This window comes from Podarcis liolepis, assembly GCF_965112155.1.
Source record: "Podarcis liolepis genome assembly, chromosome: 6".
Classification (NCBI taxonomy): Eukaryota; Metazoa; Chordata; class Lepidosauria; order Squamata; family Lacertidae; genus Podarcis; species Podarcis liolepis.
Window position 1 is genome coordinate 32,802,522 of NC_139559.1, and position 20,583 is coordinate 32,823,104.

A 20,583-nucleotide genomic window follows, 5' to 3' on the forward strand; every position below is an offset into this window, starting at 1 on the left:
GGAAAGACCAAAGTTGCTTCTCCTATACATACTGAAATATGTCTGGGTATGGATTACTCTTGTCTAATTTGAATGGGGTAGAGGTGGAGTGGATGAATAATGCTCAAATGTGGGCAAGCCCTTTACAAATTGCTCCTCTGAAATGGATTGCTAAAATCTAGATTTCCCATCAGTGTGGCACCATCAGTGGAACTGTTGCTTTGCAAGCTTTTGCCTATCGCTGGACTGTGGCCTTCAGAAGATTGCCCTGCCTGAGGGCCAAATTCCCACCCTTGATTCAAGGAGCCATTCTGCATCTGTGTTATCTGCAACCAGAGATCTACTGTTTTCTGTTGGTTAGCTAAAATATAGCAATCCTTGGGGCAGAATGCTCAGAAAGGATCTGAGTCTCTGCACTGCCTTGTGAGAGCTCCCCGGGGGGTTGTGCAGCGGATGGAGCTGTGAAGTTTGTGGCCGGCACATGTGTGTGGGTGGCTGCAAGGGTGGAGCAAGAGGGGGAAGTGCCAGAGCAACCACCAGCATAGTGATAAGGAATTTCCTGCGCTCGCTTTTTATTTATTTATTTCACCGGGTGGCTGGTTATAAACAGCAGGAGAGATGGGTTTGCCGACAGCAGTGGGTGAGTGACTATCCAACCAACCGGGAGTGTCGGAACAGGGTGGGCGAAAACCTCTGTGTCTGCTAAGTGTGGAGACGGAGGAGAGAGGAAATAAAGCCCAGATGCTGGGGCTGAACGGGAGTGCCATGCTCAAGAATGCCCGTTTGATTTAAGCGGTCTGTGACTTCCCAATTGGTTTATGTGAACTTGGTTGCCCATAGCTCTGCTGTTTGTGCCTTTCTCTTTCCTAAGCTGGACTACCGTAGGAAAAACATGTCCCTCCTCTGTCTTCAGGAATGAGTTTACTGTCCGCAGGTTATAATTTGGTGAATGTGCATGTGTGTTGATGTAAGCAGTAGTCTTGTTCCAGACCTTACAGACAGAGGTTCCTTCTAAACTGGGATTTTGTACCCCCACCTGCAGGAAGTAGCATGTTCCAAAGACAGCCATGTTCTACATGAGGGTTTCCCAAACTTGGGTCTCCGGCTATTATTCGGACTACAGTTCCCATCAATTCTGACCACCCTGCTAGCTAAGGATGATGGGAGTTGTAGTCCAAAAATAGCTGGAGACCCTTGGGAAACCCTGGTCTAGACATTCTCTGAGTGAGGCTCTGTTAGGTGTACATGGGGCTTTTCGTTGCAGCCTCTTCCTTCCTAACAGGGGCGTGAGTGACATACAGGAAGTTGACGGAGCTCTCTTCAATGAACCGCTTGCTTTTTGTGGTTTCTAGGTGTTCCTCCAGCCCCATGGGCTGGCTGACCCGCATGGCACCTGCTCTCAGGGTTCCTCGGGTGGCCGGCCTCTCATACCTCAGTCCAGAGAATCCTTTGCTGGCACAGCATGGTCCTCTCCTGTTCAGCATGCCTGAAAGTCGATAGTTTCCGCCTGCTACGTGAGCGAAAGAGGGCAGGAATGGAGAAGTGTCAGGAAGTCAAGAAACATGTGCGTCTGCAGGATAGGTGAGTTGAGAGCGCTCTGCGTTTTGGCTCAATGTGCAGATACCAGGGGCTGAGAGTTTATGTGCAAGTCGTTGCTCTAGAACATGGGTAGGCAAACTAAGGCCTGGGGGCTGGATCCGGCCCAATCGCCTTCTAAATCTGGCCCGTGGATGGTCCGGGAATCGGCGTGTTTTTACATGAGTAGAATGTGTGTTTTTATTTAAAATGCATCTCTGGGTTATTTGTGGGGCATAGGAATTCGTTCATATTTCCCCCCGAAATATAGTCTGGCCCCCCACAAGGTCTGAGGGACAGTGGACCGGCCCCCTGCTGAAAAGGTTTGCTGACCCCTGTTCTAGAAAGCTACTTAACAGATGAAAAGGGGTGCTTTGGGAGAAAAGGGGACTCACAGCATCCTAGTGAGGAGCAAGATGCTTCCATGGACAGCTTTATATGAACCAGGCTGCTTCCAGCGGCATGCAGCTGTACTCAGGACTGGTACTGAGTCCAACACCTGGAACTTTTAGAAATAAGACTCTGGCTATGCTTAGTATTATAATTATTGTTTATTATAGTTATTTGCCACTTTTTACAAGAAGGTGTCTCAAAGTGACTTGCAATGGAAGAAGAAGGCTACCAAGACATATTAAAGTCTATTATAAGACTGCAAGGAAAATCCCCAAAGGCTCATCCATAAATATATATAAGGCCCCATCCATTTGTCCTGAGATTTCAAGTCTTGGGTCTCAGAGGGTAGCTTTTCCCCACCCCCACCCCCCCAGGAAAACCTGCTGTTTACTGGTGAATAAGAACAAAGGTCAATCCGTACAAAAACCTGATTGATGTTTGTTCCAGTTTTGTTCCAGTGGGTTTTCCTGGGAGGAAGCGGAAGGACGGGTGGGGTGAAGGGACATCTCTTAGACCTGTGACTTGAAACAAACGCCCTAAATTAGTGGCTGCACCTCTACTCATTTTACTCAGCAACATGTCAACCTTCCTGTCAACCTACCACTCTTCCCACTAACCCACCCTTTTCCAAACCCACACGCCTCCCGACCCCTCACGTGACACTGCATCCTGCCCCCCGGACCTTTCGCTTTCCACCTCGTGCCACTGCTGCAGCCAAGTTGGATGAAGAGATGGCCTGGCCAGATGAGCACTACAGGAAAGAGGCCCGAAGCGGTGGCTGGTCTGGGTATCTGCCACTGCCCCTCCTAGCCAGGCTGGCCCTTTATTATAAATGGTCGCATTGGCAGAAGCAGATTACCAGACTGGCAGACCCTGGCTTCTGACCACCTTCCTCCTTCTTGCATTGGGCTTTTTTTGCACCCTAATTGGCAGTGGCACAAAAGCAGCAGATCCCCAAGGTGGCCATTAGTGGCACCAGTCAGTCTGGGGGTCTAGATCCAGGAGCAGAGGCCCCAGGGCATGTAGGCGGAGGAGCCAGTGGAGCTGCTGGGGGGCTGCTACAGCTTGTTTCAGCTGACCCTTTGCAGCTTGCCTAGACTACCCATTCACTGCCTCTCATTACACTGTATTTCACAGCACCACCTGTCTGTGGACAAGTGAACTGCAGGATGATGACATTCTTACATTTTTATTATATGTAAAGAAAGCAATTCTAACCCACCTCATTGAACCCCAAAAGAGGCCACAAGCATACATGATTTCCATCAAATTAAGGGCTGAAGGCCTGGGTAAATAAAAATGTTTTTGCCTGATGCCTAAATACAGAATGATCACATCAGGTGTGTTTCCTTTAGGAGAGCATTTTATAAGCAGGGAGCCAGTACAGAAAAGGCCATTTTTTGTTTGTTCTGCCACTCTCTATACCTCCCTTAGAGGGGACACACAGAGAAGGGCATAACATTGGTCTGGGTGTTTTAAAATTTCTTTCACACAATCATTTGCAGAATTCCTCTTGCCCTGTTTGTGCTTAGTCTGGAACATTTCTGTTCTGGAAGAAGGAATGGACTCCCATAATCATTGGAACCAATTTAAGGATTTTTTTAAATATATGATTGCAATATCAGTCTGGAACTGGGCCAACATAGGAACTCTCTGGTTCATTAATGTGTGACACTCATGAGCTGGGGTCCCAATAATTGTGTAGTGACAATATTGCTTTGGTACTGTATGCTACATATTCAGTGTATAATAGTTAAATCCTCAATCTCAGGCTTCCCTTCTAGTTTCTCTCAGTCTGGAGTGGCTGTGTGATGCTGCAGCTAGAGTCTAGGGTATTTATTTATTATTTAAATTCTTGTCCTCCCTTGGGCATAAGGTCCTTGGGTAGGTTACAAAAATGTAAAAATATAATATTAGAATTTAAAACAATTTATAATCAGAAGATGGAGAGGGAAGCATTGTCAATATACACTTGGCAAGTAAATGAAATTTACTTGCATTGTTCTATAAGATTTATGCAGGGTTAAAATTGCCTTTGATCCCAGTTACTATTTTGCATCTTTTCACTAGCTTGCAGCAGCACATTTTACCCCTTTCACACAACTCTTCCACCCTATTCTATAGATGGCTTTCTCTAGGCTTATAATTTGCACATTTGGGTTTCTCTCCCTTTCAGAAGGGGCTCCAATGTGTCGCTGGTGCTGGACATGAGTTCTCTGAGCAACACCGAACCCATTTCATCTGTCTCCACCCCAAGGGATGTCACAGTGAAGCTCCTGAACACCACCAGCCATGTTCTTACTCAAAGGATGCTCCAGCATCAGAACTGGAGCCTAGAGGAGCTTCAAGAGGAGTTTGCGGTGAGACACTCAGAACTGCCTCGTCCTGATTTCATTCCAACCTAAACTCCTCCAATTGCATTCCATCTTGCAATCTAGACTACTGCATATTGTAGAATTGGGAGAGATTCAGAGCAGAGCAACCAGAATGCTCAAGGGAAGGTTCCAGAATTGGGGTTGTTTTGGTTTTTTTTAGTTTAGAGGAAAGGTGTGAGAAGCAACATGATATAATTGCATGATAAAATTATGCATGGTTTAGTGAAAGTTGATAAAGTATTTTTTTTCTCCCTCTCTCCCTCTCTTAGTTATAGTACTAGATCAGTGGTTCTCAACCTGTGGGTCCCCAGATGTTGTTGGATTACAACTCCCATCATCACTAGCTAGCAAGGCCAGAGCTCAGGGATGATGGGAGTTGTAGTCCAACAACATCTGGAGACCCACAGGTTGAGAACCGCTGTACTAGATCATGAGGATCTCACTCTCTTAACACTAGATCTCATGGGCATCCAATGAAGCTGAATGTTGTAAGATTCAAGGCAGACAAAATAAAGTACTTCTTCACACAGCACATTGTTAGCTCCCACAGGAGGCGATGGTGACCACCAACTTCGATGGCTTTAAAACACTAAACAAATTCACGATGAATAAGGCTCTTAAAGGCAACTAGCCATGATTCCTATGTTCTGCCCAATGTGGGAGGCAGTATGCCTCTGAATGCCAGTTGATGGTAATCACAGCTGGGGAGAGTGCTCAGGTCCTGATGTTGAGCTTCTCCTAGGCATCTGGTTGTGAGAACAGGATGCTGAACTAGATGGGTCACTGGTCTGATCCATCTCCCTCTTCTTATGTGTTCCCATTAGAAAACTATTCTACCTGTGATTCTCCAGATGCCGTTGGACTCCCAACTCCCATGTCCCCCACCCAGCATGGCCAATGGTGATGGAGGATGGGAGTTGTAGTCCAAGAACATCTGGAGAGTCACATGTTTCCCATGCTATGGCAATAAGCATTTTGTGCCTAGCATCTTAACAGAGCAGGAAGTCCCTCCCTTTTTTCCTGGGTTTTATAAGATGAATAATAACACCACTACCCTTTATAAAGAGCTGGGCTTCTTTAGGCAGGTGAGAGATCTCCATAACAGTCCTTTTCAGTTGACAGCAGGTTAAAAGGGGAACAATTCAGAGTATGTGTTGGGAAGCAAAAACATATTTGCATTTATACTCTCTCTTTCCAACACTTTGGGTGCTTTATGTTTCAGAGAGGGGAATATTTCAGCAATTCCTTCTTTCCTCCTTTACAGAAAATCCCCTCCAACTTTGCCAGTGCAGAAGAGCTGGACATCCCCAGACGAGCAGCAAAAGACAGATATAAATCTATCCTACCAAGTATGTTTGCCTCTTGTGAACAAGGAAAGTGGAGAGGTGGCAAAGGAATGCAGACCAATGGACCCATCTATTCTCATTTGTATTCTTTGACCAGTGTCAGGTCACATTTGCACCATATAGCTAAAGCACATTTAAAGCGCATTGTGTGTCCCCGCCAGCGGCCCAAAAATCCTGAGAACTGCCTAAAACTGTAGTTTTGTGAGGGATAAACTACAGATCCCAGGTTCTTTTGGGTGAACATAATGAAGAAGAAGAAGAAGAGTTTGGATTTGATATCCCGCCTTTCACTCCCTTTAAGGAGTCTCAAAGCGGCTAACAATCTCCTTTCCCTTCCTCCCCCACAACAAACACTCTGTGAGGTGAGTGGGGCTGAGAGACTTCAAAGAAGTGTGACTGGCCCAAGGTCACCCAGCAGCTGCATGTGGAAGAGTGGAGACGCGAACCCAGTTCCACAGATTACGTGACTACCGCTCTTAACCACTACACCACACTGGCTCTCCTTTAAATGTACAGTAGGGATGTGACCTTGCATTCTTCTACACTTCAAAACACTAGCATACCCCTATTTTTAATCCCATCACCAGAGAGGGCCCTTGAGGCCTATGTGTAGCTCTCCCCTCTTACACACACTGAGAGGTGGCATGACTCTAGGTCAGTTGTGACTGTATCAGTGAGTATAAAAGAGGCACACATAGCTCTGTTGTGCACCTAGAGCAAATGGTTGGATTTTGTTTTTCATGATCAGATTCCTTAGCTTCTGAAAATAACAGCTCAGTCACAGCTGCAGCACTCCTGGCTGTTCCTCCAGAGAGCTCTGTTCATTCCTCTTTGCTGGATGATGGAGCTGTGTGCCACATGGTGTGTCCTATGTCCTTGCTTGCTGCACCACCCCAGCCCTGCCCAGATAAGCTGTGGGGATACTTGTGCTGGGAAGGTAGCTCCCCACTACCACGTGGGAATGCAGTCCCCAACAGAAAAGAAATGAAAAGCTTCCCTGCCTCTTCTGTAAAAGTTCCACCCTTTGGCTTTAGCAGACATAATTTCAATCCCTGCTGAGATGCAGGATGCCTTACACAATACCTTGCAGCTTTAGAAGTTGTGATGAGTCGGAGTGGAAAAGTTTCTAAAGGCCAGAGACATAGGGGAACCTCTTGTAGATGCCACCTTGTTTGCGTAAGATGGTGATGGGTGTTTGAGTAGGAAACAACTCAAGGCCATTTTATATGCCAGATAGACTTGCCATTGTGGTGGGATGAAAACTCCACCTGTGTGAGCAGAAATAAAATGACTGCTCTGTGTTCCAGCTGCTGTAGTGGCATACATCACGTCTGACATGACTGTTGAAAAGGCAAATACATTGTAAATAATGAGTCTGAGCAAGGACAGAAGAACATTGAGGTAGCAACGACTGAGTCAAATGTGCTGGAAGGTGGGGGGAGCATCTCTCTGAAGGAGGATCTGGCCAGCTTTCTGACTTCTTGTGACAAGGGTGGGAATCCATAAGCTCGAGAGCCAGTGTGGTGTAGTGGTTAAGAGTGGTGGACTCGTAATCTGGTGAACCGGGTTCGCTTCCCCACTCCTCCACATGCAACTGCTGGGTGACCTTGGGCTAGTCACACTTCTGTGAAGTCTCTCAGCCTCACTCACTGTGAAGTCTCTCAGCCTCACTCACCTCACAGTTTGCTGTGTGGCAGGAAAGTTAAAAGGCGATTGTTAGCCACTTTGAGTCTCCTTAGGGTAGTGATAAAGTGGGATATCAAATCCAAACTACTCCTCCTCCTCCTCTTGGACTATGGTCCCATCATCCCTGACTGTTGGCTATGCAGACTGGGGCTGATGGCAGTTGAAATCCAACAACATTTGGAGGCCAACAGGTTTTCCACCCAAGGGTTAAAAAGGTAAAGGTAAAGGTACCCCTGCCCGTACGGGCCAGTCGTGTCTGACTCTAGGGTTGTACGCTCATCTCACTTAAGAGGCTGGGGGCCAGCGCTGTCCGGAGACACTTCCGGGTCACATGGCCAGCATGACGAAGCTGCTCTGGTGAGCCAGCACCAGCGCAGCACACGGAAACGCCGTTTACCTTCCCGCTATAAAGCGGTACCTATTTATCTACTTGCACTTAGGAGTGCTTTCGAACTGCTAGGTGGGCAGGAGCTGGCACCGAAAGACGGGAGCTCACCCTGCCGTGGGGATTCGAACCGCCGACCATACGATTGGCAAGTCCTAGGCATTGAGGTTTTACCCACAGTGCCACCCGCGTCCCAATACCCAAGGGTTAGGATATTATAATTAGATGATGCTGTGTGCACGGTCTTTGTGCTCAGGCACCATATTCGATGTAACCAAACTGTCCCTTTAGATCCCCAGAGTCGTGTGTGCCTCAAGAGAGCGCTGAGCCAAGAAGACGAGAGCTACATTAATGCAAACTACATCCGGGTGAGCCAGAGGGTCATTGAGGTGTGAGAAATCTGAAGATGACTGTTGGGATGTGTCTTACTTGTTGATATTTCTGTCTCACCTTCTAGGGTTATGCTGGGCAGGAGAAGGCCTATATTGCCACCCAGGGGCCCATGCTTAATACAGTCAATGACTTCTGGACAATGGTGTGGCAGGAAGGAGCTCCTCTCATCGTTATGCTCACCAAACTCAAGGAAGCGAAAGAGGTATGATTGGTGTGGGCCTTGAGCAGCGCCGGCCCTACCATTAGGCAGAGTGAGACGGCTGCCTCACGTGGCAGATGCTGGGTGTGTGTTTGTGTGAGGAGCAGACAGAGTGTGTCCTGAAACCACTAAGCTAGTCTGCTGCCCTCAAGTGCAGTGGAGAATGCTACTCTATTGGCAGTACCAAAGTATGATTCCTTGGTGAATGCACTGGTGATTCAAGTGCCAGTCTGGTTGGCTTTTATATATGTAATGGAGAGAACACCATTGTGTCCTTTACCCAGAAAAGGGTACCCAGTACTAGCAACGTAAAATAAAATTTAAACAGTTAAAAGTGTGGCACTTACTATAACAACTTCATGGTGAGTACCACACATCTTTTATTTATTTTCTTTTTTAAAAAGCACTGTCTTTACCTCAGGCAGCAAAATGTATTGGGCCTGTAGACTTCTCTCCATCTGCTGTGAGTGAGGATAAACAAATTCCCTGGAGATGAGGGGACTTTCCAGACACTAACAGAAGAACAGTGAACAAGCTTAAATTTGTAAACATTTCATCAAACAATAGATACTTTTATTCATGCTGAGAGCACATCCCTTAGCATTAGTGGTAAAAAAAACCCCACAGCATTGGTAAGTGCTTCCCGCTTTCAGGAGCAGAATTTGGTTCTCACTGTGGAAAGAACAACAGAACCTCCTAGAGACGATTAGCAAACCAGTTTAACAAAGAATGCTCACCCAAGCCTCTATAACTGTGTATTTTGGGTCATAAATGCAGGGGGAAACTAGGCAGCCAGAATGCTGACATTTCCAGCCATGGGCCAGCTCTCTGCCTCAGGGGGAAGAGGATTAATTTGGCCCCCAGTGACACCCACTCTTCTAAAATGCATCCCAAGACTTCAGTGCAGCATAGCAGGACCTTGCTGATGAGTTGTTTACACCCCATTCCTTAAAAGATCACAGCTGTGTAATATTATGCATGCTCATTCAAAGAGAGGGGAAGTGTTTACTCAGAAGTAAGAACCACAGTACTGTATTTTGCTTCCCTGTGTCTTTTGCTTCCCTGTAAGCGTGTATAGGATTGCAGCAGTGCTATTTTTCTAGGGAAAAAGGTGCCGGAACTCACTTGTTCTCTTATAATGGCTATGGCGCCCACCTGAGTGGTCCCAGAACTGAGTTCCAGCAAGTTCCGGCTAAAAAAACGGGTCAGGATCGCAGCATTATTATATCTGGAGGCACTGTTGGCTGACACAAATATCTTCAGTACAGTGGGGAGGCAGTGTAAATGGCTAAGCTACCTTATCTAAACTCTGATATCCCTCTTGGTTCATTTTCTACCATGAGGCAGCTTCTGGAACAGCCTATAAAGAATGTCGGGGCTTTCTGAGTACCTGTTTGGTCTGTAGGCCCCTTGCCGCTGTACACTAGCTTTTTGATCCTGGTGTACTGTGTTCTGGATTGCGTAGGTGGATCTGGTGTGACTGGAGCTGGTGGTTGAATGGTTCTGCTTTTTTATATTATGCTTATATTCTGAGTCACTCGCTTATATTGACTTGCGCTACCACTTCTCCTCATGGGGATCCTTGTCCTTCTGGTTTCAGAAATGTGTCTGTTACTGGCCTGAAACGGAGGCAACCTATGGGCCCTTCACCATCCGCATGCAAGGCATTTGTGAATGTGAAGAATACACCATCCGCGACTTTGGCCTACAGGTAGGCCAGGAGGGCTTGGGACACAAACAGAGACAGTGGTGCTCTCTGGCAAAGGTTTACTGTGCAATCATTGTTGCTCATGTGAAGTGAGAAGTTTGGAGGGGTGGCCTGGGAGAGGGCCTTCTCTGTGGCAGCCCTTCAGTTGTGGAATTACCTTACTTTTCTGTGTATAAGACGAAGTATTTTTATTTAAAAATTATATTAAAAATTGGGGGTTGTCTTATACATGGATAGTGCATGGGGACGGGGACGTGGGATTGGTTTCTGCCATGAGCCGGAGATGGTCAGCAGCTATTGGAAATGTTAAAGGTAAAGGTACCCCTGACTGTTAGGTCCAGTCGTGGACGACTCTGGGGTTGCGGCGCTCATCTCGCTTTACTGGCCGAGGGAGCCGGCGTTTGTCCTCAGACAGCTTCCAGGTCATGTGGCCAGCATGACTAAGCCGCTTCTGGTGAACCAGAGCAATGCACAGAAACGCCATTTACCTTCCCACCGGAGCAGTACTTATTTATCTACCTGCACTTGATGTGCTTTCGAACTGCTAGGTGTGCAGGAGCTTGGACCGAGCAACGGGAGCTCACCCCGTTGTGAGGATTCGAACTGCCAATCTTCTGATTGGCAAGTCCTAGGCTCTGTGGTTTAGACCACAGCACCACTTGCGTCCCTATCGGACGTGTTATTTGTGACAATTGTGTGGGCAATATGGCAGCTTCTGCCAGACGATAGGTGGATTTTGCGACGTGTGCGAGTGGCAGCGTAGGTCAGGCAGGTGAACGACTTTTGGCAATCCCCCCTAGAAAAAACTCAACAACTGTGGGCAATCCTCCTCCAAAAAAGCTCAGCAACTCTGGGCAATCTCCCCCCATTTTCTTAATTTGGAGTCCCCCAAAATAGGGGGCGATTTATACACAGGGGCACGTTATACACGGAAAAATACGGTAGCTCCCCACCGAAGTGCACCTGCACCTTCATTACGTGGTGTCTGTTGCATGCTGAAGATACATCTCTTTCCCCTGACCTTTGACATCTTGCAGGGAATGCACTCAGCAGGATTGAACCCTGCCCACGCTCATCAGCTGGTGTCAGCCCATGACACCAGCTGATTGACAAATAGGCATGGGTTTTTTTTGGGGGGGGGAATAGCCTCATAGGCCAAAGTGGACCGTCTGGCAACCCAAGAGTTTGCTCCCAAGTGGGTGCTTTCCCACCTGAGTTAAGGTCCAGAAGGGAATGTTAATTTACAAACAGGTCATTCAGAACTGATGTTTGTGTGTGCCCAAGTAGCTCATGAACACACTCCTGTTCTTCTATTCACCAACCACACCAGCAGGTGGAGTTTGGCAGAAGGTAGCCTGGGTATGGGGGGTGAGGGTTTTTTTGCCCCACCCTCAGTCACTCCTCCCTCCGTCCCTAGTTAGTTTACAATTAAACTGCAGTTTCCTTGTCCTTAAAAAAAGTTTTCCCCAAAAATTTTGACAGAACAGAATTGTGCAACATCCATGATACTGAAAACATATTTAGTGCTCTGAGTGGGTGTGTGCCTGTGCCAATCTTTCGGCAAGTTAATATGATTCCTCTCTCTCAGCCTTCTCCAACTGATGGCGAAACTTCATATCCAAAGCACCCTGAGATCCAAGAGTGTTGATGGCAGAGGAGAAGGGAATCAAGCCAGTCTCCTGTAGCTTTTCTCACTGTTTTCTCTTAATGCAAACTTCCCCAAGAATCTCCCACAGCATAAGGAAGCTTATTTGCGTTATTGGAGAGGTTTGGAAAAAGCAACAAGAGGTGCCAAGGGTTTTTTCCTGCTGCACAGATACATTTCCCTCTTCCTCGTGTGTTCCATCCACCCACCCATCCATCCGCAGCGGGGCTTCCTTCTGCTATAGGAAACAGCATAGAAGAAACAACAGATTGATTTGATTCCCCTCTGTTGTCACAACAACATGATCAAATGGGTACTTTAAATTGGAGTGGATCTACACACAGGAAAAAATGCTATAAACAAGTCAGAAATCACATCATTGTAAAAAAAAAACTCTATGGAAAAACGTGTATAAAAATTTCCTGCTTTCTGGCACCATGTTTATAGCACATTCAAATTGTTTCTTTACTAATGTAGCTGAGTCCCTGGTCCACCCCAACACATCTGAAAGCAAATCTGTACTGCTTTAACAGTCATGGCTCCCCCTAGAGAATCCTGGGAATTGTAGTTTTCCTCTCAAGGAGATACAATTCCCACCACCCTTAACAAACTGCAGCTCCCAGGATTCTTTGCGAGGAAGCGAGGAAAATTAAGGTGGCATAAGAGTGTTTGAAATGTTTGGTGGGAATGTGACCGAAGTGAGGAGAGAGGGATTATCTTAATTTACAGAAAGATAGGCATGCTCCCAAGCCTCATGCAGGGCACTAAGCAGCTTCAAACATTTATTTTTATTATTGCTCAAACCTGCTCATGTGAGAAGCGAGCGGGAGTAGGAGTGTAGCAATAGAGGCCACTCACGGAAATGCCATCACACATGTGACAAACTGCCCTTCCCCTGCTCAAAAATGTGCTAAAGGCATCACACACCAGCAGCTGCCACAGCTGTAGGCAGGCTATTTTACAAATAAAAATAAATAAAAAGTGTAGGCTGGCATTTTGAGGGTGAAAAACTTCTGAGCGAGAGCAGCAGCATAATATAATAAACTGCAGTGCGGAAGCACCCTTTTGCACACACACCCTCCTCAATGATACTCCATTCCGTTTCGTTTCCCACCTGTTTTTCTAGAAACCCACGAGTCTGCAGTCTGTGGCTATTGAACAAGTCCAGGCCTTACTGGACTGTTTTTGGGTCCCATCCCACCTTAGTGCTTCCCCCCAAAATATTTTTTGTGCAGTGGTACCTCGGGTTACATACGCTTCAGGTTACATACGCTTCAGGTTACACACTCCGCTAATCCAGAAATAGTGCTTCAGGTTAAGAACTTTGCTTCAGGATAAGAACAGAAATCTGGCTCCGGCGGCGCAGCGGCAGCCGGAGGCCCCTTTAGCTAAAGTGGTGCTTCAGGTTAAGAACAGTTTCAGGTTAAGAATGGATCTCCGAAACGAATTAAGTACTTAACCCGAGGTACCACTGTACTTCTGCTCTCGATACCTCCTTCTTTTGTGAGGACAGTGCTTTTGGACGCCTGGCCTTTGTTGCCCAAGATTTGGGGCTGCATAACATACACGCTATACATTTGAAGCACATCTTCCCCATGCACCCAGAAAAAGAATCCAGGAAACTACAGTTTGTTAAGGGTGGTGGGAATTGTAACTCCATGGCAGGTAAACTACATTTCCCAGAATTTGAGGTCTGTGTGTGCTTTATATGTGTAGTATGTATGCAGCCATATATTAGGACCCACCCTTATATTTGTTATTAATATTGCATTTAAGATTGCTTTTAACTCTCCCTGGCACCTTGTGTGAAGGGTGGGTAAAACATCAAAATAAAATTTATCCGATAAATTGTAAACAGATAAGAACATTGGCAGGATTATTGTAATAACCTACAGTTTCATAAGAGTATATATTTAAAGTAGATGAACAAATGAGCAAATTCAGTAAATTTGGATATGCAGAAGATATTAAAAATAAATTTAAGGAACCACAGAAAGAGGGGGAAGGGAGTCAAGTTTTGAAATGTTAAAATGATTGTAAAATTAGTGAAATGTATAAAAGCATCTTGTTTAAAAAAAAATACATCAAAATAATAATAATAATAATAGCAGCAGCAGCAATGGCACTCACAATCTGAACATCAGAAATAGAGGGAATAATTATATGCTTTCTGTTTCATAATGATTCTCAGCTCAACGATGAATGTCGCACGGTGAAGCATATTGTTTTCTCATCCTGGCCAGACCAGAAGACCCCAGAATCAGCCAAGACCTTCTTGCACTTGGTTTTGGAGGTGGAGAAAATTCTACAGGCCACAGAGAGCAGAGGACCTGTTGTTGTGCACTGCAGGTGAGAAGCTTTCCTCATATCCCTGCAGCAGTGTAAGGAGTTCAGCGGCCTTGGCCTGAACAAAGACCTCCCCAGACTGAAACCTCAGTTCCTATGGACCTCCTGTTTTATTTACATTTATATACCACCTTTCCCTCCAAGGAGCTCAAGGTGGTATATATGGTCCTCCTCTCCCCATTTTATCCTCACAACAACACTGTGAGGTAGGTTAGGCTGAGAGACAGTGACTGGCCCAAGGTCAGCCAGTGAGCTTCATGGCTGACTGGGGACTAGACTCCTAGTCTCCCAAATCCTAGTCCAGCGCTCTAACCACTACACCACACTTTTCTCCTGTCATGTATTTGCAGGTGCTGGTAAAACAAGTAAAATGTATGGTCCTCAGGCTACTTGACTTGTGATTGTGAGAAACAGAAAGCATTCACATTCACTGCTTGTGTGTGAATGGGTCTGCCCCTTTCTCCTGACATCTAGTACCTTCCTCATCCCCCTCAAAGCCTCAGGGGCCACTGCAATCTGACATTATCTTGGTGTTTTGTTCAGTGCAGGAATTGGTCGGACTGGCTGTTTTATTGCTACGCAGATTGGATGCCAGCAACTGAAGAATAAAGGAGAGGTGGATATTTTGGGGATAGTCTGCCAGCTGCGCATAGACAGGTGTGTGCTGACAAGCTTCTGAGCTTTCTCATTATGTGTAAAATTCCTGTACAGGGCAGGGGAAAAAACCTAGCGCAATGCATTGTATGTGCTGATGCCCTGTAAAGCAGTTAGGAAACTGCCGTTGGTCTGAGAAGAGCACCACAAGCTTATTAACTGGGACTGAGCAGTTTGACGCTATTATACATGTGTGCTTTTTCCACCCCACTGGCTCAATCCAAAGTGAGAGTGGCAATCCAGTGGATCTGGAGGGCAGCAGGTTGAAGGCTGCTTCAGATGGTAATGTGCATTGCTTCAAAATGTGCCCCATAGTCCTACTCCTGAGGCGCTACTCCTGAGCATTCTGGGATACAGCATAAAAAGAAACTTTCTCTCTCTCTCTCTCTGCTTAGTTGAGCTGCCTTTTGATTAGCTGGGTGGTTTTCAAACTCTGTTTTAGGGAACTCTGGAGTTCCTTGAAAGCTTATAAAAGTTGCCTGTTGAGAACATCAATATTTTGTTTCATATTATCCTGCCCCAGCCAGCAGAGTCTTAAGAGAGTTAATCATAAAATTTAATTACAATAATGATCTAAAACAGCATAGAAACGTAACAAAATCTTTCAAAAGCAGTAGGAAATCACACCAATAAAATCCTGTTGGCAGTCATCGAGTGAAGCAAACGACTTTATAAACAAGATTGTCTTCACCAACTTCCAGTAATGGAGGGCAATTTCCCCTGAAATACTTGCTCAGTGCTACTGATCTCATTTACAACAGGTGGGGGAATGTGTAGTCCTCCAGATGTTGTTAGACTCCAGTTCTCAACAGCCCCAGACAGCATGGCTATTGTTCAGGGATGATGGGAGTTGTAGTCCAGCAGCATCTGAAGGACCACAGGTTCCCTCCATCCATGGCCTACACAGCATGCTGACACCGGGGAGTTGTTGATGTGCTCTAGACTGTATATCTCAGTCCATGCAGGGATGTGTGTGTGGAGTCCAGTAGGCCTGGCCTGGCCAGCACTCCAGGGAAACAGTATGCCCTTGTACAACAGCCTTCAACCATTGTAGGCTTGGAACACACTCTTAGGTCAAATATACATCATTGGACCCACTTCTTCAATGTTTTACCATGTATGTATAAGGAGATTGCACAGTAGCAGATTTGACCAAAATGTAGCACGTGTGCTATCAGGAAAAATGACAAAGATATAGAGGGCACTCTCTCTGCAACAGCAATTTCCAGAATAAAAAAATTCCTTCCAGTAGCACCTTAAAGACCAACTAAGTTAGTTCTTGGTATGAGCTTTTGTGTGCATGCACACTTCTTCAGATACACTGAAACAGAAGTTGCCAGATCCTTCTATATAGTGAGAAGGTGGGGAGGGGTATTACTCAGAAGGGTGGTGGGAATGGGTGATTGGCAGATAGCTGAGATGAGCCTGTTGACGACTCTTAACGACTGCAATAGGTCTTACAGGAAAAGGCAAGGGGTGAGAAGGTGAAAAATGGCTTAGTCATGTATAATGAGATAAGAATCCAATGTCTCTGTTCAGACCAGGTCTCTCCATGGTTTTAAGTTTGGTAATGAGTTGCAATTCAGCAGCAATTTCCAGTTCCACCATGAAGAAGAGCATCTCCTTTGCTTGCAGAAGCTCCCAAATTCAGTCCTCAGAATCTCCATTTGGGTTGGAAAAGGCACATGTCTAAGACCTTTGAGGGCTACTCAAGTCAGTTTCCTATGCTTCCTTCTTTAACCCACCCCTCAACAATTTTTCAATAGCAGCTGCTAGTGTTTAGTTCCCCCCCCCCCCAGCATTCCTCCATAGTCCTACTGTGGCTGCTTCCTTGCTTCACTGTGTCCTCCCTCCCTCCTTCCCCTAGCCTAGGCCACTATCCCCGGACAACATTTGCAGTGAGGCCCCTAGGAGCATTGTTTTTACCACCACCACTACTCCTTTTGTTATCTTTAGTACATACAGTAGATGCACTAGAAGGCTTGCTTCACTTTCTGGAACAATAGGCAGCATCACCTGAATTGTTTGCAAGGCGTGTTGGGCTCTCGCAAGATGCTAGTTGTTTCACAGAATTGAATCATTGTAGCTCGCAGTGAGTGCACAACTCAATAGTTTTTCTTTGTATTGCAGGGGTGGAATGATACAAACCAGTGAACAATACCAGTTCCTCCATCACACACTGGCCATGTATGCATCACAGCTTCCTAAGATCACAGACTGCTAGTGTCATTTTCTTGTGTTGGCATGTGGAATTGGCTCCTCTCCTCCATGACACATGGCTTGACGGAGCCTTTTTCTGACTCTCCAATCAGTAGCAATATAGAGAAAACTACTTGTGTTTCAACAGCCTGGAGTGTAATCTCTGCCCAAGAAGAAGTACCTGGTTGCCGGCTGCATACCATAGGAATGTCTTCTATCACAAAGCAGACTTCAAAATCTAATGTTGTGTTTCCTGTGCTTGTTTTGAACTCCCTGAATGATGTGTGCAAACTTAAACCAGATTTCAGGTTCCTTGAAAATAGTTTGTTCTGTTTATTGTTTACTATTCAGGATACATGACTGTTGATATCAGATGTGGTCACTAATCTAGTTTCTTCTCCTCATTCCTGTTACACTTCTTTGGAGAATGCTCTCCTTCCCACCCCACCCCCTGGCCTTGCATCCAAAATGTCATCAGGAAGAGGGACTTCATTAATTGCGAAACAATAATTTTCTCCCCACTCATTCTACTGATGTTCTCCAGTCTCTTGAAACTCAGTTTGATATTTGTATTTCTCCGGCCAACAGCTGCAGCCTCCATGTGGTTTTAGGCATGTTTATTTCCTCTCTGCATTTCCTCCTTGGAATCTAGAAATCATTTCCTTTGAACTGCTTTTATTATGCTGATCATGCATAAAGAAGCAAATGTTTCAATACTGAAACTCGTCAGAGAAATCCATTACCTATATACGAGTCACACATTTATATGGGCACGCATGGATGCTGTGTTAAATCACTCAGTGGGATTGCATGAATAATAATAATAATAATAATAAATTTTATTTATATCCCGCCCTCCCCAGCTGAGCCGGGCTCAGGGCAGCTAACAACAATCAAATAACAATCAAATAATAACACATTCTAAAAATATTTCATTATAAAAATTAGTTAAAATCAAATTGATGGCAACCGATTAAACAAAATTCTGTGCAGGTTGCCAGAGGAGGGAGTCAGGCTGCGCCCTGACCAAAAGCTTGGCGGAACAACTCTGTCTTGCAGGCCCTGCGGAAAGATGTCAGATCCCGCAGGGCCCTAGTCTCTTGTGACAGAGCATTCCACCAGGTTGGAGCTGCAGCCGAGAAGGCCCTGGCTCTAGTTGAGGCCAGCCTAACCTCTCTGAGGCCTGGGACCTTGAGGGTGTTATTATTTGTAGACCGTAGGCTTCTCTGTGGGGCATACCAGGAGAGGCGGTCCCGTAGGTACGAGGGTCCTAGGCCGTATAGGGCTTTAAAGGTTAAAACCAGCACCTTAAACCTGATCCTGTACTCCACCGGGAGCCAGTGCAGCTGGTATAGCACCGGGTGAATGTGATCCCGCAGCGAAGACCCCGTAAGGAGTCTCGCTGCGGCATTCTGCACCCGCTGGAGTTTCTGGGTCAGTCTCAAGGGCAGCCCCACGTAGAGCGAGTTACAATAATCCAGTCTGGAGGTGACCGTCGCATGGATCACAGTGGCTAGGTCAGGGCGAGAGAGATAAGGGGCCAACTGCTTAGCTTGGCGGAGATGGAAAAATGCCGCCTTTGTTATAGCTGTAATCTGCGCCTCCATAGAAAGGGAGGTATCGAAGATTACACCCAAGCTCTTAACGGACGGTGCTGGCACTAATTGCACCCCCGCAAGAGATGGGAGTTGCCCCCTCAATCCCATATCGTCCCGCCCCAGCCAGAGGACCTCTGTCTTCGAAGGATTTAACTTCAACCGGCTCCCACGTAACCATCCAGCCACAGCTTCCAGACATCTGGTCAGTGTGTCTGGGGCCGAGTTAGGATGGCCATCCATCAACAGATAGAGTTGGGTGTCATCAGCATACTGATGGCAACCCAGCCCAAAACTCCGGACAAGCTGGGCGAGGGGGCGCATAAAGATGTTAAAAAGCATCGGGGAGAGAATCGCACCCTGAGGCACTCCACACACCAAGGAGTGACGCGATGACAATTCCCCCCCAAGCGCCACCCTCTGTCCCCGATCAGAGAGAAACGAGCGCAGCCATTGAAGGACTGTGCCCTGGATCCCCACGTCGGCAAGGCGGTGGTCCAGAAGTTCGTGTTCGACCATGTCAAAGGCTGCTGACAGATCTAGAAGAATCAGCAGCCCCGACCCGCCTCGATCCAGCTGCCTGCGGAGATCATCTGTTAGGGCGACCAGAGCCCTAACAGATGAACAGCCCTAACAGATGAACAGCCCTAACAGATGAACAGTTCAGGACTTAAATGGAAATAAGCACTCTGTAGATTTGGTAAATATATAAGCGCTGGGGTCAAATGTGCCCCCACAGTCCGTCCACAAAAGGCCAAAAGTTCCTCCTTAAGAACAAATACCTGCCACAGTGATTAATTCAGTTTATGTGCAAATACTAAGCATGTGTGCTTGAACTGAAACAAACCATGGCTTACCTTCAGGGAGCACAGCAGCAGGACAATAGGGAGCAGTGCTGTGGCCATGATATTCGGAACCCATATATTTTCTTGTTCGTGGTAAACCATGGTTTGGCTATGTGTAATGTGTGAATTGAGTCAATGCAATGCTAGCTGGAGGAGCACAGAGCTCTGAAAAGGAAGGCGAGGTCAGGAGTTAGCAATTTAAAATGAGGTTCTCATCCTGAGCCTGCAAGTTGGTTGGTCATTGGGATCAGTAGCATGAAACCTGCCTAACCTCTCCAGATGAGAAAAGCTTGAAAGAACAAGGGCAGGGGCCTTGAAACTCTGTCAGAGACCTCTGTGTGACTCTGCATGGAATCTGGAAACTTCATTGAGCCTTACACGCAAGTTATTGGAAGGGCCTGGAGGCACACGCTAGAATCTTAATCACGGCAACTGTGTCCCTCCTCTGAACCCCTGCCCTCAAAAAACACTTTGCAGTTTTTTTCTGGGGTTCAGTTCATTTCAATCTTATTTTACCACTTTTATGAAGCAAAGTCAGTGGAGCTGCAGGGACACCTCGGAGAGCACTGGAAAAGTAAAAATAGCTAGTACTACAGAAATTATTATGTATCACTGAACCCTGTCATTTTGTATTAGCTGTTCTCAAATATGTTCGCCAAAGCCTCTGCTGGTGTAGTGGCTGCAAGGAAGACTAGAACATTGTCTCTAGTTTTCCGCTACTTTTTCTTCTGCCAGGAACTAACATAATTAAGAAGGTTGATAATTTCCACCTATTTGAGTCTGAAGGAGGAGCATCATCCAAAAAAGGTGGCAACCACCTGCACAGAGAATGTGTAACGCAAGTGTATACCTCAAATCTCTGGTGCCCTGCCCAGGAAAAACAGTGCCATAGGGACAAGGTACTATTGGAATATTTCCTTCCAGCTAGCAGCACCAGCTGCATATTGCAGGTGGGACTTGTGTGCACACAGAATTTTGCAGATAACCCAGGAGAAACACCCACATCCCAGAGAAACACCCACATAGACTTTTAGCATGAATTCATACATTGTGATGTCATTTCATGGCAGGATCCCATTCTGCCGGAGGTATCTGACATCCATAATGATTTTGCCTTATTTCACAGGGTTTCCAGGAACAAAAGTGAAATATTTCCATACCAAACTCCTTGCACTGTATTGAGAAGCCAGAGCTCAGTGGTCCCTTCGGAGTATGACTCAGCTGAATACAACCCAATGTGAAGCAAGTCTCTAGGTTCAT

The 20,583-nt window shown here is 46.3% G+C and overlaps 1 protein-coding gene across 5 annotated transcripts; it reads left to right on the top strand.

Annotated features, from left to right (window-relative positions):
• Nucleotides 1–477: 477 nt before the first annotated feature.
• PTPN7 (protein tyrosine phosphatase non-receptor type 7) lies at nucleotides 478–17,203 on the top strand. 5 transcript variants are annotated; one of them, XM_083508594.1, is made up of 10 exons: nucleotides 478–619; nucleotides 1,332–1,560; nucleotides 4,124–4,307; nucleotides 5,587–5,671; nucleotides 8,031–8,107; nucleotides 8,197–8,334; nucleotides 9,932–10,042; nucleotides 13,876–14,033; nucleotides 14,574–14,687; nucleotides 16,815–17,203. In XM_083508594.1, exons 2-10 carry the CDS (start codon nucleotides 1,442–1,444, stop codon nucleotides 16,906–16,908), a joined length of 1,080 nt encoding a protein of 359 aa, XP_083364720.1. In that variant the 5' UTR covers nucleotides 478–619; nucleotides 1,332–1,441; the 3' UTR covers nucleotides 16,909–17,203. The 5 variants fall into 5 exon arrangements, with proteins under 5 accessions (XP_083364720.1, XP_083364724.1, XP_083364723.1 ...); XM_083508598.1 differs by having other exon boundaries at nucleotides 14,579–14,687; XM_083508596.1 differs by lacking the exon at nucleotides 478–619 and adding an exon at nucleotides 639–658.
• Nucleotides 17,204–20,583: the final 3,380 nt, after the last annotated feature.